At 39.0% G+C, this 25,968-nt stretch overlaps 1 protein-coding gene across 3 annotated transcripts; it reads left to right on the top strand.

The window, feature by feature from the left end:
• The first annotated feature begins 1,167 nt into the window (after positions 1-1,167).
• Positions 1,168-25,879, top strand: EEF1E1 (eukaryotic translation elongation factor 1 epsilon 1). Of its 3 annotated transcripts, none has more exons than XM_049824102.1 (5): positions 1,168-1,322; positions 3,120-3,320; positions 10,826-10,921; positions 23,025-23,121; positions 25,301-25,879. In XM_049824102.1, the coding sequence occupies exons 1-5, from the start codon at positions 1,221-1,223 to the stop codon at positions 25,387-25,389; spliced, it is 585 nt and encodes a 194-aa protein (XP_049680059.1). In that variant the 5' UTR covers positions 1,168-1,220; the 3' UTR covers positions 25,390-25,879. The 3 variants fall into 3 exon arrangements, with proteins under 3 accessions (XP_049680059.1, XP_049680058.1, XP_049680057.1); XM_049824101.1 differs by lacking the exons at positions 23,025-23,121; positions 25,301-25,879 and adding exons at positions 11,115-11,210; positions 17,666-17,749; XM_049824100.1 differs by lacking the exons at positions 23,025-23,121; positions 25,301-25,879 and adding an exon at positions 17,666-18,330.
• The last annotated feature ends 89 nt before the right edge of the window (positions 25,880-25,968 follow it).

Below are 25,968 nucleotides of genomic sequence, written 5' to 3'. Positions count from 1 at the left end.
AATTTCTAACACGTATGATCAGATGTACAGGTACGACATCTGCAGCAGAATATCTTCCATTAGAAAGGTGATTAAATCACATCTTTAACAAACCTCAAGTAACACTGACGTGCAGGTAAACCAGGCTGTTTCACGGCCAGCTCAGATTTTGCGTTTCTTCTCTCTTAACTTCACTACTATCATTAACCATGGTTCATTAAGACGCTTCTCTTAACCCTACTTCTGTCCCTCCTCTTCCTTTGATGCCCTTGATCCGTGCGTATAATGGCTCGGTTCCGCACGATCTTCCTTCCTTCACTTCACAAAATCTCTAGTAACGCCGCTCTCTCTGAAACTTCAGCTCCTCTGCTTCCTTTGGCTACACCTGGACAAGAATTTCAAAATCTACGGGGTGGAGGAAGGCAGGCCCGGTAAAGGGATGGGTAAGCAGTGTCACCTCGTTAGCCTGAGAAACCCGGCCGGAGCGGAGCCAAGAGGGGGACGCGTCTGCCCGCTTCACCTCCTGGTGTCCCCCGGACGCCCCACCAGCCGGCACGCTGCCTGCTGCGCCGAGCGACCGAGAGGCGGCAGCCGGGGACCGGGCAGGCCCGGACACCGCCAGCGGCGGAACCCTGGGGGCCGGGGGACGCCGGGGATGAGGCGGATGGGGGAGGCCGCCCCCTCTGCGGGAAGCAAGCAGCCGTTATTTCCGTTGCAGAGGGAGGCCGTCTGCACCCCCAGGTAGGAACCGGCTCTGCCAGGGCCGGCCGGCCGGGGGAGCGGCAAGGAGCCCACCGCCTCCACGTCTCCCCCCTGCCGGGCCGGGGCCGGGGCCGGGGCCGAGGCGCGGACGCCGCCCGCCCGCCGGACCTGCCGCCCCTCACGGCTCGCCCCGCCCTCCGGCAGAGGCCACACCTAGGAGGCGTGGCGTAGACCCCTCACCCGTCGCTCCGACCGCGCACATGCGCAAACCATCACGTGGGCGGGGGAACGTGTCTCTGCTCCTGCGCATGCGTCCTTAGTGATCCGCGGCTCTTCCCCCGCGGGGCTTCAAAGGAAAGCCCGGCTCAGAGCATGCGTGGGACGCGCCGACCTTCTGATTGGCTGGCCGGCTCCTTCAGGCCAATAGCAGCGACGGTTCCTTCGGCGGTGTGGTTGCCTCGTCTTCCAATGGGATTGGCGGTTGTTGTCAGGTGGCGGTCGTCGCTGCCCTTCCTTTCCCAGGTGGTCCTCCGCCAGAGATGGCGGCTGCCGCGCGGCCGGGCCCGGAGGAGCTGGCTTTGCTGGAGAAGTTGCTGGGCCTGCCGAAAGGGAACAAGTACGGCGTCCAGGGGGAGCGGAAGGTGAAGGGAGCGAGGAGGGGCCGGGAGCGGGCCGCGGCGCGGGCGGGCGGGCGGGCGTCCACGGACCCCCTTCCCTAACGGCTTCTTCCCTCCCCTCCCGCCTCCAAGGCCCGGCCCGCCGCGACGATTCTCCCCCCGCCCTTCTCCAACGTGTGCCGCGGTGTCTGAGGTCTCCCCCCCGCCTCCAGCTCCCCTGCCAGGCCGGCGGGCCCTGTGCCGGCCTGAGCTGCGCATCCCCGCACGGTCGGCTCTTCCCCTCGAGCGGGGGTTTCACCTTTTCTCCCTCAACCCCTTCCTTCATCAGCCGCCTGAAGTTGTGGCTGTAGGGTCTCTCTACCTACTCGCAGGTTCTGGAAGCCTCTTTTCTGTGTCTGTGGAAGGGTTATCGTGTGTCGTTGGAGGGGTGTCGGCTTAAAATGTGCTTGCTCTTCCACCACTCTCCTCCTCCCTGCGTTTTCCTGGTGCCAGTGCGGTTATATCTGTGCTGGTGCGGTTAAATTATGTGCAAAAGATACGTTGTTAGTATCAGAAATGCATCTGTAGTGAAGAACTGTTGCTCTTAAATATTTTTCTCTTTTAAAGTAGGTGTCTTGATATTTTGAAATTTACATGGAAACGTTAAGTTCCGTGGTTTAGAGGCACCTGAGGCATGAAAAATGTAACGTGGGGCTGAGGGTGTCACAAATGTGTGAGGGCCTTTACATGATTCCCTCTGAGACAACAGAGGAAAGAAGCTGTGCGGTTGCCTTATGCTTTTATATGTTTTTTTTCTTGACTTTATTTACTGTTTATGTTTTGAGTCCCAAATATCAGTATATGCATTCTTTGGTTGCAAAAACTTCCTTAATTATTTAATAATCTAAATGTTTTTTTCATGCTCTTACTGTAAAGTCTGAAAAATCAAGTAACTAGATCTGTCCATAGTTTTTCTGACTGCATGTTCAGTGGAAAAATTGAACAGTACTCAAGGACTCTTGGTACAGCTGTAAGATGACTATTGTGCTTTCAATTTGCATCTTATGCTAATTAAATCTGAACATAGACAGGCTCCTCTGTGTGGTCAGATGCTATTAAAAAAACCCTCTGAAGTATTGCATCTTAATCAGTTTCTCTATCATTTGATGCCATAAATGACTGAATGAATGGGCTTTCATCTGTTGCAGTGAGTTTTAATTCATTCACTTAATTTGTGACTCTTAGCAGTTCAGTGTCCTCTCCCACGGTTTAACATGTGGCAGTGTCAGAAACAAAGACATGGTTAAAACTAGAGGTGCGTTGTGTTGTCCTCCCCTAATACCAGTGAACTACTACTACCTTCTGTCAGAGCATTTGGCAATAGAACAGTAAGTATGAATAAGCATTTCAGTGAATGGCTACTGCAGTCTGCTCAGGGAAGAACTGGATGCTGCTGACTTTACAATCTTAAGTCAGAGTCCTGAATTTGAAAATGAGTTAAAAGTTAGTTAATAAGATTTCTGCCAGTGTTAGAATGAGCAATACTATTTCTTGCTGATATTGGCAGAATTTGGTAAATTGGAGCTAAAAGCACCTTGGTTTGTCCACATGCACGTGTTGAATACACTTCTGTACAAACTGAAAATAAACCTCCCCACAGAGTAAAAAGAGAACATACATGGATTTTTTTTTATGGTACTACCTTTAGTATGAATACTTATAAATTCTGATATATTGCTTTAAAGATCCTTTTAAGGAGCTATAAAAAACCCACTAGCTATTCTTACAGAGACTACTTTTTGAATGAGTTGTTTAGCATTACACTTTTGTCTCCTCTTCTAGGTTCCTGTTCTTCAAACAAACAATGGTCCTGGTCTGACAGGATTAATTACCATAGCTGCCCACCTAGTTAAACAGGCTAAGAAAGACCAACTGCTTGGAAGTACTGCAGAAGAGAAAGCTGTTGTTCAGCAGTGGTTGGAATATAGAGTGACTCAAGTAGATGGATGCTCTAGTAAAGAAGATACTAGAATAATTCTGAAGGTAAGGAGTACTCAATTACCTTACCACTGAATTTTGGGCTGGCTAGACCTTGAAGAAGATTACAGTGCTAATGTGTGTATGAACAACCAATTAATAAAACTGAGAAAATGCCAAAGACTTTAGAGCATCTTTAAGTACTGGCTTTTATCCTGCTTGCTGCTTTTCACTTTTATTGACAAAAATAAGCCAGAAACCTGAAACAGGAGGGAAAACAGCTTAAACTGTAGAATATATGCTCTTGCATAGAGACTTCCAGATAGTTTGGAGATTGTTCAGTTGTCTAGTCTCTGATTAGCCATGTAAGATGCCAGTTTCTTACTATCCTCATAAAACCTGAGTTATATACAAGTTGTGTTGTATTTCGAGATAACACTGCTCTGATTGTTTTAAGAGCTATTCTTATTGATTTGGTAATTATGGAATACAGGCCACACTTGATGTTGTGGTATTTGGTATTGATACCAAAAGGAGTTACTGGACAGAATTGTGTGTAAAAAGTGAAATCATAAAGGAACCTCTGCAAAACTGCCCTTCACATTGAGCTACTTTGTATGGAGGCTTTGGTCTACTGTATTAACCTTCTCTTGTAGTCTGAAGCTTACTTCCTCTTAAGCAGGTGGAAGCAGGAAAGAGAATCTTGAGGGTCATCCTGTTATTTGAGCAGCCAGATAGCAGGGAGTAGATGGCAAAACTGACTCTATTTTCCTTCTTATTCCTTGTGACTGGTAATTAGTATTTGTGCAGTCTTTTGGGAACAGAGCTTGAAGAGAAAATTTGCTTTACACTCTCCTAAGGTCTCTGTTCACTAAGTGTGTATGAAACAGCAGTGAAATTCAGTCAGTTTTTCAAAGTGTTTATTTTTTCTAACTTTAAAAGTGTGTTTTGGTCAGAAGGTGCACAATGCTCAGTGCTAGTAGTGAGTCTGGGTTTAGAAATAGCTTTGTGATCTGCAAGGTATTAGGAAGGTTGACTTTACTCAAGGCTAGCAGAGTCTTAATTAATACTTGTGACTTTTGTTAGGTATAGCGAGTCTAAGTCAACTAGAACTATTGCAGAAACCAAAGATGAACTGAAGCTGGGTCCAAGAGTTAATACATTGTGTTACTTTAAATCAAGGAAAATCTTGCATCTTAAAATGGTGCAAAGCAAAACCTTGTTAGTAATCTGTTGTCCTTTTCAAACTGACAGCCTCCTTGGTCTTGAGGGCTTGGAATCTCATGCCTGCTTTACAAGGATCAACTTGGTGAAAGCCATAAAGAACCATTTCTCTCACAAGATTAATTATCTTAATCTCATTGTATCTGTGGAATATCTTCTGTCGGTTAAGCATGAGTTTGTTTACCATGCTTTGCTTTTTGTGACATCTCTGGTCTTATTTTCTATGTGCAAAGACTATTAAAACCTTTACGGTCATGGATACTCTACAGGTACTGCATGAAAACTGTCTACCCTTTGGGATTTTCAGAACTTGATTGAAGGAGGCATTGACTAATCAGGGTTTAGCTTCAGGTTTAGCTGTACTTTGACCAGGTGGTATGACTAGGTGGCCCTCGGAGGTCCCTGTTGTGTAATTAATTTTTTTTTAAAAACCTTTATGACAAGTAATACCGGTTGTTTTTCAAACAAACTTGTGATGCCTTTTGTGAGAAGACCATATGAGTATAAATAAATAACTTTTTTTTTTGCCTTTCTTGCCCTTTTATCATATAAAAACCAAAAGCAAGTCTTCTGTCTTGTTATAACAAAATTAATCTGCTCTGGATGGCTTAAGTGATGATAACCTGCTTTGTCAGCACACACACGAGTATTTGCGGAACTGCATTTGAGTATTAAAACCAGATGCAGAGATATGATGGTTTCCTGCTGAAGCTGGTAGCTCTCTTCAGTTTTAGCCTTAGCCACACTGGCAGTGTAGAAAAGACAATATACTGAAATACAAATATGTGGATAAATCAAGTGTTTCCAAACAAAGCAAAATTTCCTTACGGAGAAACGGTCAGTGTTACTTGAGGGAGAATCTCTGCCTTCAAGTATATTCTAATAGATACTACCACTGTAAAATTTTCCTATGGATTTTTTTTAGCAGGTGTTGAATAGCCAGAATTTATTTTGACACAGGGCTGCTGTGGAATTGTTCCAGCACTAATAATTTCACAGTATAGCAATTAAGATTTTTTTTTTTAATTTGTTCTCTTGCCACCATGATTAATCAGAAAGAGGCAGCCTACCATTAAAGTATACTATGCCAAAAGGGAGTACGGGTGAAAAAAAGAAAAACTAAAATAGGGAGGCAAGTCTGAGGTTGTAGTTTTACAACGTGTCTGGAATACACAATGGCAGTCTTGGGACAGTTGCAGCCTAGAGCCACAATTTATAATAAGCTGCGCCAAAAACAGTTCAGTCACTTCTATAAACTTTAGGCTGCCTCTATTTAACCCTTAACTGAGGTGATGTGGTTCTGAAAAACGTCAGTAAATAACTGCTTTAAAGTTTGTTAATTTGAACAGGAAGAGGTTTCTATTTGCCTTAGGAAAATAGGTTCTTAAATTGTTCTTACTGACATGTTGACTAAAGCTGTTACTTGGCATTAAAACAATCATGAAGTAGTCAGACCATCTCAGCCAGGTTTTTTATATTCATTCAGAGCAAATGCCATACTGTTCAGAACTGGCTAATGAAAGTGCTCTTGGAATTTTGTTTAACTTTGATTTGTGCTCCTGTGCTGGAGAAAATAAATGGGAGCAATACCTCTGGACTGTTCTTCAGCAGATATGTAGGAATGATGATTGTCGATAGCAGTGATAACATAATATCAAATGCATTATGTTAACTTTCTCTTCCACAGGTGAGGGTATTTTCCTTTGCTTCTTCCATGTTTGGTTAGTGGTAAATTAAGCTGCATAGGAAAAAAAAATCTGAAAATTACTGAGGAGTTGTGTTTGATAACTAGTAGTTTTTCTACTCTCCTGGGAAGGAATTGAGAACCTTTGCACCATCAAATGTCTACTTAGATGTTAATGAATTCCATTCAGGAGATGTGAATGTCTCTGTAAATTTTAGGTATTCAAAACTTGAGGGTTCTCCCCTCCCCATCTTCAGAGGCATATTCTTAAATAACTGGGAGTTTGTACTTGAATTCACAGAAAAGCTTCCATAGAAATGTAGAAATCTGTAGTCTCCGAAGGATAATTATAACACAAGAATTTTTGTGTACTACCACCAGTGTCTCGTACAAAAAATGTTCCATGATTTCAACTAGTTTTGTCCCAGTTTCCTGTGCTGTCTAGCTGTAGTCATGAAATCCAATTAGAAGTCTGAATAAGAGAGCTTCAATTCTTGTTTAATATGCTTGTTTGAAAAATTACTGTTTCCACAGATATATAAGCAGGTTAATCCATGCTCTGTCCATGCCATTAATCCACAGTTCCTGTACACTGTTTTTTGACAGACTTCTAAATGGGATGCTTACCCACTTTGGCGAGCTTGTCCAGCAAGCATAGTTGTTTTTTTTTTTTTAACTTCAACATTCCGTGTTTACTTCTCTCCCTTTTCTGGGGAGCGCTAGGATATTTTTGTGTGCTTACAGGTGTAAAAAAAAATGAATTTTGATTATTTGAGCAACAAATGTTACTCAATTTTCTTATGTCTTTTACAGGAAATGCAGTATGTTGATTATAATGTTCTTCCAGACCAGGTTTAGCTCATAGGTTGCCAGTTAGACAGAAAAGACTTGCATTAGAATTAAAAATATGGCTATGCCCCAACAGCGCAGTTCTGCTTTTCTTGGATATGGCTGCAGAAGCCTTTTCTTGGGTTCTGCTGTTGTCAGATGCTTTCCTGAGGCATTTGAGAGTGCTCAGCTCTTTGTCTTTGCATGGTGTGATTTAAAGGCATTTAGGGCGTAAATGACCTTGAGAATATTGCTGACTGAAAGGTTGTGCTTCTGTGTGTAAGGGAAGTACAAATACCAGCAGTGTGGTGTTATGGACAAAATATCCAAAACAAAATCAGAGTATGAGTACATCCATTAAAAAAGCTGTTGAGTTGTTGTAAGAAGCAACTGTTACTTATCTGAGCTGCTGTCTCAACTTGCAGTGACTGGAATAGATTCAGTTGCCTTAATGAATTAATTGGATTACAGACAATTAGATTGCATACTTACAAGACAGTAAGTGATACTGTGGGGTAGTCATAAGTGTGCTGTGGATGGGATGTGTTGAGCTGTCACTCTAGATATGGGCTGTAAATTGGATTTTTTCCATAGAACAAGCAAATGGAAATCCATCAGTTAGTCCATAAATAATGCAACATCTCTTTTTTCCATTGCTTTTTCCCCCTCATACCCAAAAATGGAATTTGAATTGCTGCAGTTGTTCAGTGCATATTAGTTCATCAGACTGCAGTTATGCCTTAAATAACTGAGATTTGAGAAGGCGTTTCCTGAGGGATTGCAACAAAAAGTTCATATAGTTACAAGCAACTTCCAAGACTATTTCAGTCACTTAATACTGGGATTCTATACACGTAATCAATTTAAGTAGTGACGTTAACTATGTGAAAGACAGTGCTACAAATGACAGCTAACAGACCTGAGCTTCCTGGATGTAATAGAAATTCAAATACAGTTTTGTATTCATATTTTCATTAATCTCTTCAGGACAGGAACACTATTTCAGTTTAATACCGTGGTCACTTAAGAAACTTGATTTTCAGGAATTTATACACAGCTGGCTATTAGCCAATAATATAATCATTTATGGGAAGCATAACCCAAGAGACAAGATTAACTAAATGTGTCTAGTGCACAGGAAAAAAAAAAAAATTATACTGTGGGTTTTCTGTAGGTTTCAAAATTAGCTTGACTTCCAGAATAAAATCAGAATAACTGTCTGTGTTTTATGGGAGTAAAATACATGTTCAAAAGCAAAATTGTAAACTATATGCTAATTTATCTAAAACTAAACCAATTTTATCAAATTCCATTTGCTCAGTTAACTGACTTCATAAAATTTGAAGACCAGAATAAGTAATTGTTCATGCTATAATGGCTTATCTTGCTTTTAAAGTTTTAGAATTTTTTAATAGATTAATATTTTGAGTGTGCAGTACATGCAAAGAACAAATTTATTCTTTGTATGATACTAACCCATCCTGAAAAACTGGGCAAGCAATATTGCTGCATAGAAACTAGCTTGCCTCTTGAAGATGTATAAAACTAAGAATTAGTTTTATTAGCCATAACTTCTTTGATGCAGAAATCCAAAATTTTGAGCAGGGAAATAACTGTGTTGATTGTACCTTCAGAGATTACTTTACAAAATCCTGATTCCGTAGCCTAGACTAAGAAGAAAGGAGGGGAGGATATCATTTCAGTGGTGTTACTTGTCATTATAATGTATGTTGGAGTTTCTGGTTAATCCAAATGAAAAATGCTGGTCAGAATAGACAAGTTTATGATTTTTATTCTAGTAAAGAGATGTCTAGAGTTTTTTTTTTAATTCCTGCAAGCTTTTTCTTCTTAATACTGTATTTGTCTGTGTTGTATGTATGAAATTCCGCAGAACTGTAGTTATGTGTTTGAAGTAATTTAATAGCTAACTAACATGAGCAAAGCAGTAAACCAGTCTAAAGAAAAGAAGCTGCATAGCCAGGGGCAGATGACCTTACAGAATTTTAACTATGCAGGGGTTAATATTTTTCCCTGATTTGCTCTAATAAAAGAAATCAAAGCAGACATGAGGATGTTTAAATATTACAGAAGTACAGGAGTCCTGTCATGAAGAGGTTATTAAAGAAACAGTAAGGTGGCATAATGGAGTCAAACTTGTCAAATGCATATGCATAGTCAGATGTCTTAAAGTCTCAGCATTTTAGTTTTGTGTTTTGGGGTTTTTTATGTATGCACTGTAGGATGTCTCCATATCAATAAAATTACGGAACCACAAAAACTGCAATATGCTTAAGGCTAAATGCAATTTTTAAATTGTTCACTAATTAGTAACCCCCTTCTTGCCCTAGACTTTTTTTTAAATAAAAGGTTGTCTTAAAATGGAACATGCTGTAATTGAGACTGAAAAATTATTTCAGGCACATTTTGAAAAATGGTGGTTATGTTTAAGTTGTTTACCTCTGTTTCTGGGGCTGTGGGGAGGGGGTGGCTTAAGGAGATCTCTGAGGAAAAAAGAGTGCATTTAACTACAAGTTTTTTCAACCAGCAGAGGAATACTAGCAGGGAGAGTTTCCAAATCCAAGGAAAAGCTGGGAAACTGTTTTCGTATGTTTCAGAAAAACAACATTATAAAACTAAAGCTTGCTTATGCTGGGATCAGAGTTAAAGTAGATAATTCTGTTTGCTGTTACATTTCTTTCTTTAGTGGGAAGTAGAAGGCAGAAAGGTGTATAAATTGGATGAGAAGTAGGTAAGATGTGGAGAAGAGGAAGGACAGGTAGAGAGGTAGGGCTGCTGCGCGATGCCTGTGTTCTCAGAAGTTATATACTTGAGCAAGAAGTCTGTCGGCCTCCTGTTTTCTGGCAGAGAATGACTGCATACAAAAAGCCATGAAAAACTGTATTTCAGTGATACAGATCTGAAATATTCATTGAACCTAAATGGAAGCCTTCTACTACCCAGTCTTATAGCCTCTGATATGGTCTTGAGAGAGAGGTAATCTTAAAATGCTGAAGCAGTGCTCTCTTCATACAGATTTAGATAGCAACTGAATTGACAGTACCAGTTATTAAGAATTGCTAGCAGTGATTTCAACATTAATAAAAGCAAGTGTCAGATGATACCAGCTGACGGGCATCAAGTTTCTGGCATTGAGCTTGAAATGTGCTATTTGTCTCCCACCCCACTATCCCTTTGTGTTTCCCTGGTTCTTACATGTTTGCAGTTCCAGAACCTTGCTGACCAGCTGCATTGAGGAAGTACTGGAGGGCACAAGAAGCTGCTGCTGGAAGAGCAATATGCTCTCCTTAGATCATACGACTGCCTTTTCCACTTAACAAATGTTAAAACATACAACAGCGGTGCTTCTGAGTCACATGCAGTGATAAACAAATATACCACTCTTGCATTTTTTAATTCCAGTATTTTGAAGCCAAGAAAAGACAGATTTGAAAGTATTTCTGTGGAGTCAGCTTAATATGTAAAATAAATCACACTTGTATTTACAAAAATTTGAGTGGATGTAAGTGGGGGTATTATGAAAAATGATGTGCTAGCAGCAAGCTGGCTAGCACTTTGTTTAGAGACCAACATTTAAATTTTATTGAATTCTCACTGTCAAAGAATGAGGATATTTGAGTTTATTATCTTGACACTTTTTGAAATTTTATCATCTTTTAATGTTTTTCTCCTTTGCTGAGTTGGAATAAATTAAAGCTGAAGTTTATTTTTATATGCATGGTCTCCAGAGGAAGTTTTCTTTTGTTTTTAACAATTGCCTTAATATTTTGTCTTACAAAGTCAATACTACAGCAATATAATGATTTTTCCTCTTTAGAATCTAAACATACACCTTGAAGATAAAGTCTACCTTGCAGGAAACATTTTTACGTTAGCAGACGTTTTGATGTACTATGGATTGCATCATGTCATGGTAAGTGTTATTTGCATTATTTTTGTACGTACAACTATCATATTGTTATCTAAAGGGCAGTTTATTATTGTAGAAGCTGACCTACTGATTTGATCGGTGACAATTACAGAACAAAAATGGAGAGATTTCTTACAAGAACTTCAAATAAAACTTGTTTTTAAGTTGTTAATTTTTTACTTTTTTTAATATTTAGCTATGGATCTGTCAAAAGAAGTGTATTCTCTGTGGTGTCCAGAATGCTTTAGTTTATGAAATGTAAGAAGGATGATACCTATCCCTGTGTTTCTAGGTATGAGGACTCTATCTGTTCAAGTCTGAAACATGACTGCTTACACAACTACATGGGGAAATAGAGAAATGAAACTGAAAGGACGTGTCAGAACTGAAAGTACTGACCTTATTAGTATTGGAGAAATACTGCTGGTGCTATGGAACATGCATGTAAATTAAGTTCCTGAAGGATGAATGCATATAAAAGTGTGAGCCATAAAAGAATCGATGAATTCAATCAACTGGGTGAATGGTTACCTCATTCAATGAAAAGCAGGGCTCTGGGAGGAGAGTGCAAGAATGCTGCACTTGAAAAGGGAGGCGGGGGGAAGATCAAGTAATGAAATACTACCAAAAATGAGAGACAACTTAAGTATATCTATGTTGACTGTCCAGGAGTAAAAGTTCAAATGAGAGAGTGTCAAGCATAGGATAGGGAATGGAAGCTTAATTTCAGAAGGTTTTTGAAAACATGTTAAGAGTAAGTCACTTAGAAGTAATTCTGTTAAATCCTATTTGCCTTGTAAAATATCTTAAGTAGTAGGATAGATGCGTTGACTAGAGTGTCAGAATGGGTTACCTTTCACACATGATATGTAGATGTAGAAAAAACAAATAAGTACTTTCTAAAAACATGACTGTATGTGCTGTAAGAGAGTATGAGTGCAAATGAGACTTAAAAAAAAAAAAAAACTTAGGCAGGGGAAAATCAAGCATATTTTAAATTTAGAGTTTGCTCTAGAGTAGACCACCTAATCAAGAAGAAAAGATACAAGTTATTGCTTTGGGAAATAGAACAGATGGTAAAAACAAATGACTTGGTGCTCTTGGGTGCCTGCAACCATCCAGACACTACTTGGGACAAGTTTATAGTACAGCATCTGTTTCTGAAATGTTTGATTTCATGGAAGACAGTTTTCTGAATTGGAAGGGTATAAAGGGCAAATAATGGGGTAGCTATCCTAAAGAAAGAGGAAAATCTGGAACCTACTAGCTAGGAATTATGTGTATTTTGAAGGTTTTGGACTTGATTAATACTAGTACTTAACTATAGAGGTAAGATCTTGAACTGTAGAATCCTGTGGTTTATTTTTTTTTATTATTTTTATTTTTCCTGTAATGAGAGTAAGTTCAGAGCTGCTTTTCTGCCCTAAGCTTTAAAGGGTGGGAGGTGGGGAGGCAGGGAAAGCTGCTGTATCTCTTAACGTGATGTGGTCCAGAGAAGCAGTCTGACATATCCACCACTGTTTCAGCTAAGCCTTGTGCAAAATACTAATAAGTGCTTTCTGTAATCCCTCAAGAGAGGAGGTAGAAATAGGAGGCACAGGGAGGAGACCCACAGTTCTTGCTGTCCATCAAGGTGTCTGGAAAATTGATCTGAAAATGTTACTGATGATGACCTTTAGGATTAATCTCTCTGCTTTTGATAGACTTAGCTACAGGCTAACACAAACATTAGTAATAGAATACTGTAAATATTAGTGACATACCATGATTGTCCCAAATGAGCCAAGTATTATTAAAACTTTAAAAGCCTTTGGATGCACATTTCATTGAAAAGCTTTGTAAGACCACCCAGTCCTATGGCTCACTTCTTCACCTGTGATTACATCTTCCTTAGCGTTTCTGAATATAGATCACACATCTTTATATTCCTCCCCTTCTCCCACCCTCATTTTGCCCTTCCTGGTATCTAGATGTTCTGGAACCTGATTCTTCACTGTCCAGGCTTGTCCATTTGAACTTAGTAATCAGTTTGTCTACTGAACAGCAACAACTCTTAATTTTGCAGCTGTATGCCTTTCTTTCATTCTTCCTTTCCCTTCTAGTTGTCTTAATAAGCACAATAGTACTCTGTGTTTAAATATCCATATTGTGGGAAGGGAATTAGTATTTTAATGAGTGAGGGTCAGATTCACAGGTAGTGTTTCAGGCTGCTTGCAGACTGAGTCTATTAATTAGAACTACACATTTGTAATAATAAACAGGAACTAAATTGTTCTGCATCATAATGTGTCACAAACTCAAAAAATGTAATGCTTCATACTGGCTAAATGAGCTTTTTCAATCAGTGGTATTTACATTGTCATATGTAATTCCATGTCTCCATGTATCTAATATAAATATTGTTATCTTCAGACACTTTGATTACTTAAATACATATGTGGATAAATATGAACACTGAAGTTCTACTAGGTTAAAGCATAGATTGCAGAGGAAACATGAATTTGGAAGCATTGCTTGAGGATAGTTCAGGCAATCAGTAAGCATTAAATTCCCCCTGTGGTAATGAACTTGTTTTCATATCATTTTTGTTATTTAAAATTTAAAAAAAAAGTTTCCTTATGCTTTTATTCTTAAGAATTTTCAAACAGCACAAGTCCAGTTCTAACTAAGAGAAATAATCAATACGAAGATTGGTCTGTTCTTATACTTCAAAAATTTTGTCAGAACCAAAGAAGTAGTCTCAAATCTATATGTCTGACTTGAAAATTTCTTTAATATGGTCTAAAAAAATAACTTCTGGGTGGAATATATCTGCAAATGGAAGAAGCCTCAGTCAAAATTTTGGGGTCAAATCAAGTACAAAACAAAGCAAGCTGTTCTCCTCGGGTCAGAACTACTAATACTGAACTATAATGAGACTCCAATAGTTTGTTTTCCAGTTAATTTTTTCCATAATAAACATTTCCTGTAGCAAACAGATTGCCATGAATTTTTGTTAATATTCACTGATATGCTGCTTACATTTGTACTGGGATAATGGGCTTTCCTTCTAAAGAATGATGCTAGAAATGAATGATGCTAGAAATTATACTTAAACTGAATTGCAGAAAACAGTCTTACTTTAAAGAAAAGATTTAATTTTAAGCATGTTCCTTTAACAGCAGAAAATTAGTGAAAACTATGTGAAAGTACATGTATTTCATTAAATACACCATTCAACTGGTTTTGTTTTTTCTCTTTCCCTTATACCTAAAGGCTAAATTTAAAAGTGAGATAGTATCCTTTTCTAGATGCTGAAGAACTTCAGATGTAGGCAGGTATTTTTAGACTTTCCATGCACATGCACCGTGTGGGAATGGGAATTTATGCCTGCATCCCCAATGCTTCTGAAAACAAATATAATTAAAGCTTGTGTATTTATAGTCCTTCTAGAAACTCTTCTAGTTGCATTGTATGATGACCACCTTGGTTACCCTTTGTGAGCCTTGTGGTGGAAGAATAAGACTTTTTTTTTTTCCATGACATAAAAAAAAAAGCCTGTCAAATTGAGTGTCTGCTTCTTTGCTATTAAAATAATTGCTTTAATAGCAAATAATTATTTTAACAGCAGAACAGCAGCCTTTCTTAACTTGGGGGAATTATCTAATTTAATGAGGAAGAACAGAAAATACCCATCTAACAAAATGTTGTAAAAAATGCCATGGAAGTGATCTCTAAACAATTAACCCAAGAGTTATGTTCTGAGTAAAAAGTAGAGCATGCCACAAAGTGCTTTTTAATATATTTCACTGATAGAGTACATTATGTAAATAAGTAAAAATATCCTTCTTGTTGTGCCTAGAGTACAAAAAGGGGGTTTTGTTATTGGAGAGGCTGTCTGGTTTGCCCTTCAGATGTTTTTTCACTACACTAACAGAATGGAGGAGGACTAGTTTTCCAGACCTTATTTTTTATTTACATCAGAGAAATGTGAAGATTGAGAATTACCAGTATAAAATTATGGGGAGGAAATCCTGTATCTGCTGCAAAATCTGAAGTTTAGTTCAGCATTTTCATAACCAAGTGCTTATGCACTAAAGGCTTTGAAAAATGGTATTGTAATTATAACTTGAAGTGTACAACACCCACAGAACTTAAAGTGACAGTAATTTTAGTATCTGCTCATACTTAAACACTTTTCTTCACTTTCAGTAATTTTAGATGGCCTTAGAGTACACACATTGCTCTTTTCATGCTCTGTGTTGCTTTGTGAATGGTACTACAGCTTCACACCAAGCACCAGCTTCCAACTACCATTAATTATAACAAACTGCAGGTGATGAAAAGCATCTTCCCCTAAATGGTACTGCATGGGGGGGTTTTGTCCTGAATATACCGTACTTGCAGAAGCTCAGGCAATTTGTGAAGCACTCGGTGTTACATTTTAATAGCTTCCACTTTTTGTTTGTAATGCCTTTAAAAACTCTGGAGTCTTTCCCCTTATCTGTGTTATTCTCTTCCACTTGGCTAACGCCGATTAACTCTCCTACGTTTCTAGCTCAGCAAAAATAATATGGGGCTGTGTTTTAATTGATTTGTCTGTGCACTTCTATCGGACTATATAGCTGTAGGAATAGTGTTTACATTTCCATACCAAGAAAAAGCAAGAAAAACCAGATTTTCTTGTACTGCCTGAACTGGGGTTCATAACAGTTCAAAACTGCAGAATTTTTTGTGGAAATACACGTGCAGTGCTATGCTTGTATTCTGGCAGATGAGTCCCATAGGAAGAAGAGCTGCTTGGGTTTAGGAGCAGCTGCAAGATCCCTGCTTTTTGGTTGTTGCCACAGTTCCTCTTAATGTCCTGTTAATAGAGCTTTAATGCTATGTGGCATTGGTTTAGAATACCTTCCTGCAACTCCTTGAAATTACTCTTCCTTGATATTTTTTGGAGTGGTTCATCTTCTAGTATATATCCTTATTTTCTTTTTACCTCTACATGCTTAAAGCTTTCTAATTCTAAGCCAAGTGCTGGTCTGTGTGAAAGAACAGTAAGGAGAAGCAGCAAATGTTATAGGCAACTCTTGAAATTGAAAGGGCTGCTGTGTCATGAAGTGAAATTTAACATGAGAGTTAGTTTTGCACACCAGCTTTTCACTTGTCCAGCTGAGTAAATGTGTATCCATAGCCCTTCCTGTGATTTAAAGTTCGTTGGAACATATTTGTTTCCGGCTGTCCTGTGCCCAAGATCAAATTTGCAGTGAACCTGTGTTATCCATGAAGTCTAGTGTTTGTAGAACAAGGCATAAGGACTATGCCATCTCTTTAGCTTTTGAGGAGGGGATTAACCTTGATTAGCTTTAGAAGTCTAAACATGAAAAATATTAGGCATGTCTAGCTAGTGATTTGTCTGTTAAAACTATCTTCTACAGGTGTGCCCTTTCTCATTGTCTGCAGGTGTTGTCAAGATGACTAAGTTAAGCTTGATGGCTAACTTAGCTAACTGAAAATGAAGTGAGGTGAATCCTGCACTGATTGGCTAAAGTATTGTTGAGATAAGATAGGGTAGTTGATGTGAAGTTTGCATTTCATTCCTGATGCAGTTTTGTAGTTTGTTTTGAGGACTACCCCATTTGTAATTCAGTTGTAGTAGGTTAATGTGAGGAAACAGATCATTGTCTAAACTGATGAGCTAACTTCATTACAGAGGAATGAGGAGACCTAAAACTACTAGTCAAGGAACAGTAATACAGGTGATAAAGGATGGGAATGGTTCTTCTACAGCTGGCTTGAAAGACTCAGAAGTAATAAAAGACCTTGTAGTGAAGCTTTGAGGATGTTGCTGACTTGAACTTAGAAGACATTGAAAGGTATAGTTAAGATCTGTAATTGTAGGTGGCTTTATCTGAGCCAGTCCTCTGATAAAAGTAAATGTAGGCTTGAAGCTCTTTGTTAATCTTGGCCACAATTCTGTGGCAAGGAGCTGTTGCAATAGCTATATCATAATTGGAGGCTTCTTCCTGACTGATCTTGCAGCTCTGTCCATCTGGCTTAAAATAAGCAAGTGACTGTACTGTTCACTTGAGAACTCTGGTGAACAGCAGGACCTCAAACTGTAGGAGTAAGTGATAGTACTCTAAATATGTTTATGAAGTATGGACAGGTTTCCAGTTTGTTTTACTGTGGTAGTTTGAACCATGCCATTGCTATCTTAAAGATGTGAGCTAGCACATCTGAAGAGTTAAGTGTTAAGCTATGTGGTTTCTTAGAAACTATTGTATGACTATTGCTCAAAATGGAAAACAACTTTCAATTTTTCCATTCAGTCTGAAACTGCCTGAAAAGACCTTATTCCTGTGCTTATAATATTCCTTGACATACAAAGTAGTCGCTTTGCCTGTGAGGCAAGACTACCGGCTAAAGTGAAAGACTTGTGCATGTCTTTCCTGCACCCCCCAATACTGTATGAATAGACAGTTGCATTAAATTCAAGCAAACTAATGCCCTTTTCCCCCTTTCTCTATCATACAAATGTATATTCCACCCTCCAGGTCTGTTCATCTGAGTAAATTAAAAGTAAATATGTATTTTGGGCTGTGAATTGTAGTATGTGAAATTAAGATAAAATGCTGCTGGACTGTAACAACTTCTTATGTGAGCTGAAATCAGCTTTAAAACTATCCACTTTTATTTCACCTTACCACATGTTATGACACTAATGATGCAGTGCCTTGTATTGTTGGTGCCTTATATTTCTTTTCCATGCAGATGGACCTCACAGTGCAAGAAAAGGAGAAATACCTTAATGTGTCTCGTTGGTTCAACCACATTCAACATTATCCAGGTGTCCGACAACATCTGTCTAATGTCATCTTTATCAAGAACAGATTATACACTAATGCTCATTAAGGAAAATTTTAACATCATGTTGGAAGGGTGTTTGGGAGTTTAGAAGTTACACTGTCCAAAACCACTAACTTGCAAATACTGGTTTGTAACCTTCTGTATGTGAACCAAAACTGTTGATGCCTCAAATAATATAATTGCATTGAATTGCTATTATTCATTCAAGAATTTGAACTAGTTAAAGAATTGTATCATGTATCTGATTAAATGCAAGAATAGTAGAAAGATGGAAATTGAGTTTTAATTCACTATTTTTTAAAAATGAAAAGTTCTTTGAATTAAACATTCAAGAGTAATTACATGGTCTTTGTAGGAAAGAATTACTTATTTTCCTTCAATCATTCACTCCTTTCGCTATTTATTGAATTTTTACATATGTCCCGCTTTCTTTTCATTTTATTTTCCATGGATGTTTACACTAGTTTTGTAAAAGTTAAGAGCTATATTGTGTGCCAAGGATGTGAAAAAGGGAACATGCAAATGTTACAAAGTATTTATGTGACTGAATAAATTATTTTAAAACTGTAGTTTTAATTTGGCTGTGAAACTTCTTAGTTTTTCTTCAGTAAAGAAAATGAAGATTTTAAAAGGTTAGTTCACTTGCTACTTCATTTTGTGGTATATGAACTTTGAAAGAAAGTGCTTCTAGAATCAAAATAAAACTGGGTAACAAAGCTAGTGATTTTCAAGATTTTGCATATGTCTCACTTCATATGGTATTTCCACACAAGTGTAAATGCAAGTTTCAAGATGCTAAAAAAACCCCACTGACCCAAACAAAACCAAAAACCCTCCCTCAGTTTAAGATAATGAGGTAGTCTGTCAATTTTACTCTCAATGTTTTGAAGTTTGTTTTAAAACCAAAGACACTTTTGGTGAATCAGACATTTGGACAGGTCACTTCACTGTAGAATGTGGTCCCTCCATTTTTATTTTTAACAAGTTTAAAATTGCTTGTATTATGCCCTAAGGATACATCTGAATTGGGTAGCTACCTTCTGCACAATTCAGTTAACAATTCTTTTAAAGCACTGAAAGAAATACAAAAATATTTTGGTGTTTTAATTGATAAACTTCTGTGTTGGTTTCTACAACAGTGTTGAGCAAAAAACTTCAGTTGTACATTCTTTTGTCTTAACTTGTGTGCTACTTTAGGAGCCTCCTACCCAATAAGGTAGATATAAGGATATCTTGGATAGCTGTTTGAGCATTTTGAATGTTACAAGGCTTTAAGAAAAAAATAGGTAGATAATGAGATGAGGTAATTAAAATGTATCCTAACACATAAAAGGACAGAAGAAAATTGCGTGAGTAAGCTTGACTTGGACAATTCCAAGCTCTCTAGTAGGTGTTTTCTGTGTGTATATATATAACTTCTTTAGAGGGTTTACAGGCACACAGTGTTTGTTATTTTCAGGAATATCTTACATTGTTAAAAACTGAGATAGATACTCTTCTTTGGTTTGAAAAAGTTCTCGTCGTTTCCCAGGGGCTTAATTCTCAGCTTCTACCATTTCTCCTGTTAGTTGTTGTTTACTTAATTATGAAGATCTTACTGAAATCATGAGATCCGTTCAAGAATTGTGGAGTGAGCTTTAGTGCAAATATACGTTAGAATCTTTATACTCCAGACTTCATATTTGACTACCTGAGGGCTTCAGGTTTTTACTGTCACTACTTGCACTCTTATTTCCCAATTTATTCAAATATTTGTTGCCTACTAGTATGAATATAAGTGAGTTTGCCTTTTTTTCCCCGCTTCTGGCTGGGAGCAAGTGATGATGAGATGAGACTTAGAAAAAATACCTATACTTCTACTAAATTCTACTATAATGAACCATTTTCAGTTTCTGAAGGGGAGCTGTGAGTGGGAATCATCAGTGCATTTGGTCGAGGTTTGGGCAAGTTTCACATTCATCTTATGGATTGTTTGGTTTTATATATGCTATTGCAAATGAGAATGATTTAAGTTTTGTAAAGTGTACGTGTAAGCCTTCGTTCATGGAAATAGCAGCTTACATTACAGCTGCGAACACTGAAATGGTACCAGAGCTAAAAATATTGCTGAAAACAATACTGTCATCTTTTCAGACAAGCTTTGTAGTGATGATGCTACAAACTGTCTTTTTTTTTGTCTTTTTTTTTTTAATCCCAATCAGCTGCTGTTTCCAAGTGTGGGGATTTCTCAAGGTGCCTACATGCTACTGCTGCAGTATCCCCTAGCCTCTTGTGCCAGTTTTGTTTTCTCTGGTGTAGAACAGAAGTGTTACTTGCTGCTGAAATGTTATTACAAAAAAAAAAAAGTTCAGCTAACAGAAAGATGAAATGTTTAGAAGTGGATTAGTAAAATTTAACTCTATACTATCTAAAAGGCATTTTGGTATTATCATATGGTAACTTGAGCATTTCAAGTTTCTCTCCCCTGCAAGGAGAAACTTAAGGGGGTAGAGGGTTAAATGCAAAGAAGGATGAATTCAGACTTTGCCTTTATAGAGATGACTGGGAAAACCAGACGGTATTGATTTCCTTCCCTTTTCCCCCTTCTGTCTAATGTCTCTTGATCATCAAGGACAACTAAATCTGTAAAAAAAACTTCTGAAAAATCATAAAAATGTGGCTAGGTCTATCTGAGATTGTATGAGGTGGTACTTTTACGATGATGCTTCGTATTATTTACAGATGAGGTCTAGTGTACGTGAGCTTTCAAATTAACATTGATGGTCTCTATATGTACATGGGTAAATGTTGTACTGTTTTTAAAGCTACTACCACTTGTCTTTCTGTTTCTGTAATATTTTATTATACTTTCACTGAACATTAGTAAAAGTGACTTTCCTCCCTTGCAACCCCTTTCTCCTTTCCTAAAATTTCAGTTGCTGAAGGGCACAGTAAATACTGTGATGTTGTTTTACTGTTGTTGCTTCACAGTTTGATGATCATGATGACCATAGTGGTGTGTAGAATTTATTTTCACAGCATTTCATGAACAGTGACACTCTCATTTGTTAATGTATCTCATCATTGCAGTATTATTATTTTGCATAATTGTTCTATCTAATTTATTCAAGGGGCCTGACATGTTATGGTCTTTTAAGTATGTGCCTCTAGGACTTGAGGTTGTTGCCATATGGTGAGATAGTGCTGCATGACAACCTTTCAACAACTGAAGAATTCAACAGTGAAATAAATATGATAATTGTAAGTGTTCAGTGAAATCTTACACTCACCACTTTGACTTGTCTTTTTCCCCTTGATGCCAAGATGACCACTGCTTGCAGACAAGCCAGGTTGAAACAGGTGTTCAAGTATTGCATCAGATATGTTAGAAATGTGTTGATGATTTTCAGTTGTCTTTGTATGTGTAACTTCATTCTCAAGTGAGAGTTCAGTTTGACTTCAGAAGTCTCTAGGGGCAGTTCTTTTGTGTCATCGGTGATTTACCTACCAGGTTGACACTCCAGGTTTTCCACACAGAAAACAAGTTAGGAGGTAACCCTTCTGGTTAGCAATTGAAACAGTCCAATCAAGCAAGTTTTGTTACCTTTCTTCACTGCCCGCCCGTAGTAAGTACTTGCTTTCAAGAGGTTTGCACCTATTGAATTGCCAGAGATTCTCTGGTAGAATGTGTAACATTTGGACCATGAAGTCTCTTAGCTAGCATCTTAGCTGTTTGCCTGTAAGAGGTAATGTTTTCACATCGTTTTAATCTTTTTTTAAAAAAAAAAAATATATCTTTTAATCCTTCTCTATAGCCTACCCTACCCTCTTAAAAATATTTCTAAACTGCAAGTAGCCCTTTTCCCAGGAATTCCTTACTACTGTCTGAATCTTTGGAAGAATATAGGCCTGGAAGTGGGGGACTTTTTTTTTTTTTTTTTTTTTTTTAAGGTACATCTTAAATTTCCCAATAGGTGTTGGCTTATTGGAGTATCTTGATAAAATAATTCTTCAGCTTCGCTTTCTTTCTCTTGCACACATGCATACACACACTTACTTAAATTATAGCTGATGGAAGAGTAATCTAGACTCTTCATTGTGGGTGTGGATCCTGGGTTATTAGCACGGAGCTGAGACTCTAACTAAGGTTTAAGATGGATGTGAGTACTTTGCAATTCAGATAAGACACTCATTTATATTAACTATTCTATATGAAAATGTGACTTAGAAGTGTTAACCTGGTTTTGTCCATGAAATAAAATACAGCCGAGTAACATTACAGATGAAGAGAGCTGTAGAACTTGGGCATCTTTATTCTCTTGGTTAAAAAGCCATAGACGATCAAAATTCTGCTTCTCAGTGCTGTGGATTTGGAAGACATGAGGACAAAGTACTTAAAAGAGATCAGCTGAGAGAGATGAAAATAAAGGAATAGGTACACTGGATTTCTTGATAGTGATTTTATAGTTGTAATCTTTCAGAGGTCCAGTTCATATTCTTTCTGATCTGCTGGCATCTTCTGTTTGCACCTCTGGAGGTGATTTATGGTTTGTCTGCTGCATGAATGCTGAAGTTGGGAGTAGAGACATTATCATGATTTTTCTTCAAGTAAATTTGCCTTGGTATGGCCATAAATTGATTTTATAATTGTATGTGTACAGAGAACACAGTATGTAATTTTTTGTACCTCTTATTTTTTAAATTTTTCGCTAGGAAGAGGGATCTGTAGGCCTATTTGATTATTTTTTTTCCCCTTTTGGTTTTCAATCTTATCACTTTTAATCTTTGGTGTGTTTCACGGTCTTTAACTTCAAAGTGTAATTGCAATGATGCAGCTGCTTAATGGATTAATACGTTTAATATTTTCCCCCTAAGAGTGGTATTTCTTCTTTGCATCTATAATTGGATCGTGCTGCTGCTGTCCCCAACGGAAACGCCAGGTTTCATATTCACCATACACCTGAGCACATGCTTACTCACTTAGTAATCTTAATTTTTGTTCTGGATTTATCAAAATTGAATTGTATTCCATGCATTTTTTGTGTTTGAATTTTATTGCAAAAGATGCGTGAGGGGAGATGCCATCACGCGCCTCTGCTGCGCCGAGCTTTCGGATTCAGGCTGGGTCTTTGTATCCCACTGCTGCATGTCTCGAATATTAGATTTATAGTACTTCAGAGCCCAGCTCCAGGGCGATATACAAAGATACCACAGATTTGGGCGAGGGGGGGAATTGCTTTTGTAGCAAGGGTTACTTGTTGCTGCTCTGTGCACATTCCTGCAGGCGTGGCCTTTATTTTCCACACTGGTAGTGACTACAGGCACCGCGGCTGCTGCTGAACGCTGCGCATCCCATCTCTCACTCTGCAGGCAGGCGGGAGGTGAGTAATTTTTCATTGTTGCTGCATCTGAAGGATTCCCCTTTCCCTCCCTACACTACCTTGGCCCCTTTAGGAAGATTTTCATCTATTAAACTTTCCCTTCTCTGTTGGAAGAACTAAATCTCTTTCAGCATTTCCAGGCTGGTGATCTAATTTGACAGCTCGTCGGTGATGTCTATTCCACTTCAAAGAGGCAGGTAGCCTCGGGCTAGCCAGCTGCATTGTGGATTCTGCAGATTTGGCTTGCTGTTCCTGCTGGGTGTCATCTGTCTTCTTAGTCTTGCGGTGGATAATTTTTGTCCTCCCTAGCATCATCTGCCTGAGCAGTTTCTGCCTGGCAGGCCTGTCCGTCCAGGTTGAGCATCAAATACAGTAGCCGCACGGCTAATCTGACAAGGCACTCCTCCAAACAGCGCAGCCCCAGGCCTGCTTTGGCCAGCATCGGCATCACGGCCCGCAAACTTCCAGCCATCACGATCGCGGTCTCCGTCTCCCATCACGGGCGCAGCCCATGGACTTATTCTGCTGGCGCAAAGTACGTCCCCCGCCTCGCCCTCTTAAGGGCCGTCGCTCCGATTGCTCCCATCCCGGCAGACGTCTGCCTCAACAGGTTTGGGTTTCCCTGCCTGTTGCCGGCATTTGACTCGGACACCGCCACTTGGATGAAAGAATCCTTTAGTGGATTATCATCGCTAGACAGCCTGTGGGGGAAATGACAGGACTCGGCACGTTCATCTGAAGATTTTGCAATTCGGAGTGCTGCTAACGCTAATGGGAAGTGGCAGGGTGATCCCTAAAAGAGAAAGCGGGTTCCATTGCACGGCAAAAGTGACAGAGGTTGTTTAGCCTATCTTCCAAAAAAATACATGATGACTACATATGTTGATTTTCATGCTCCAAGCCATAGCTATTTCCATATTTTTGTGACTTGATGACTACTTCCTACAAACTGACAGGTTAGGGGCTCCACAAGTACTGTCTTTTTATAGCCATCACCTCTTTAAGTCCTCCCTAATTTTTTTAAATATGTTTTGAGAACAAGCTTGATGGGGCAGTGAGAGTAAGCGGGGTGGGGGTGGGGGGACCAAAAACCAGGCATAAATGCAGCGCATAAAGCATATTCTTTAAAAAAAAATATTCAAAGAGAAATGGTTTCAGGACAGTAGTCCTAGAAACCGACACACTTACCTGTCACAGGATTTGCCCTTGTTGCAGTCCCGTAATTCCAAATCTGACATTACTCATGATGTAAAAACTCTTTCCTAGAAATGCAGTAGTTATAAACCCCCTTAACTACCAGATTTCTTCCTAGCAAATAAAAAGATAGCTGGAGCACAGGGCTTAGAGGGGGAAATAACGTGTCAGGGACACTAGGAAAGGATGGCAGCTAGACTGGAAATGGATAAAATTAACATTTGAACAATTCTACCCCTAATTATTAATGATCATCAAGCCAGCTGGAATATCCTATAGATATTATTAGTATATGAGCACTAGTGTATTTTACTGGTGATTGTCAAGTGCTTACGTGCTTTGGATCCAAGTGGAAAAATATAAATACTAATCTGTAGGGTGCAAGAGGTGGTTACTTTGGGAAAAAAAGATATGTGAAAGGGAACAGTATTTTTTTTTAATAACAAGTCTTACCTCTGCTAATTGCCTACTTAATGTAATATTTACAGACTATGTAACAGTGAAGGAGTGAAAAACTATTTTAGATTGTATGTTTATGCTGAATTTAATAATAATGTTAGTTGAAGTATCAAACACTTCCCAATGTAAGATTCATTTTATTATTTATAAAGATTCTAACTAACTATATTTTGACTGATTGGGGGGGGGAGATTGTTTCAACAAAACCAATTGGCTCATTTTTAAGGCTGAGTTTAGAAGATTTATATGTATTATCAAAAAATACTATAGTGATCTCAGTGAGCAGTTTCTGAGCTTTGATGATGGGACACAGAATTCAGTAATAGGATCAATTTGTTTGCTGTAATAGCATCACACAATAAAAAAGAACCCAGTCTTTTTTCCCTCAGCCAGGCAATTGTTCCCACTTTTTAAAGCTATGCAGAGTAGAACATGGGCAGAACTAATTTCTAACAAAGAAATACATACTACTCCTGTTTTCTACTAATAAAATATTAATTGTTCCAGCTGAACTGGCTCCTTTCAGGTATTCTGGGTCAGGACGCTGAAGGCTGCAGCAACCGTAGCAGAATTTGTGGTCCAGTACTTCCTTCATCGACCGTACACAGACACTGAGCAGTGTTGTATGTATTGCGAATAAAAAAAAGATGTGTAAACACCCAAACTGTAGGTGCAATGACCTAACTAGGATCAAGCTGTTCAAGAAGTTGCCGAGTTTGTGGCATGAAAAGAAGGTTAATATACTGTATTTTATAAGGGAAGTATATTGAAAAAATCGTAATGCTCTCAAGTGGCGTTAGAAGAAAGGTGCGGGGCTTTCATGTCCTTTTTCCTTTTTTTGCATAGCTGTAAACTAAGACTGCTGCTCTTAATTTTCATAGCCTGCCTGTCCAACAGTTGTTACCCGCGTTCGCTACACCCGGCAGCACGCTGGTGGCTGGGAACGCAGGTCTCCTCTCCTACCACACAAACCGACACACAGACAGGTGCTGGGCTTTTCCTTCGCGGGGGTCGTGTGGCTGGTGGTTTGTCTTGGGGAACGCCGGGCCCGCAGAAAGCCACGCACCGCCTTCTGCCCTCAAAGCTCCCCGTCGTGTGAGGAACGTTCTCCTCAGCGGGGCCGGGGGCGGCCCGCCCCGCCCTTCCCTCAGCAACGGCCGGCGCGCGGCGATGACCTCACGGGGGGAAAGCGGG

The sequence above is a fragment of the Accipiter gentilis genome, chromosome 20 (assembly GCF_929443795.1).
Source record: "Accipiter gentilis chromosome 20, bAccGen1.1, whole genome shotgun sequence".
Classification (NCBI taxonomy): domain Eukaryota; kingdom Metazoa; phylum Chordata; class Aves; order Accipitriformes; family Accipitridae; genus Astur; species Astur gentilis.
The sequence above is the reverse complement of the archived record's forward strand: the minus strand, read 5'-3'. Positions and strand labels throughout refer to the sequence as shown.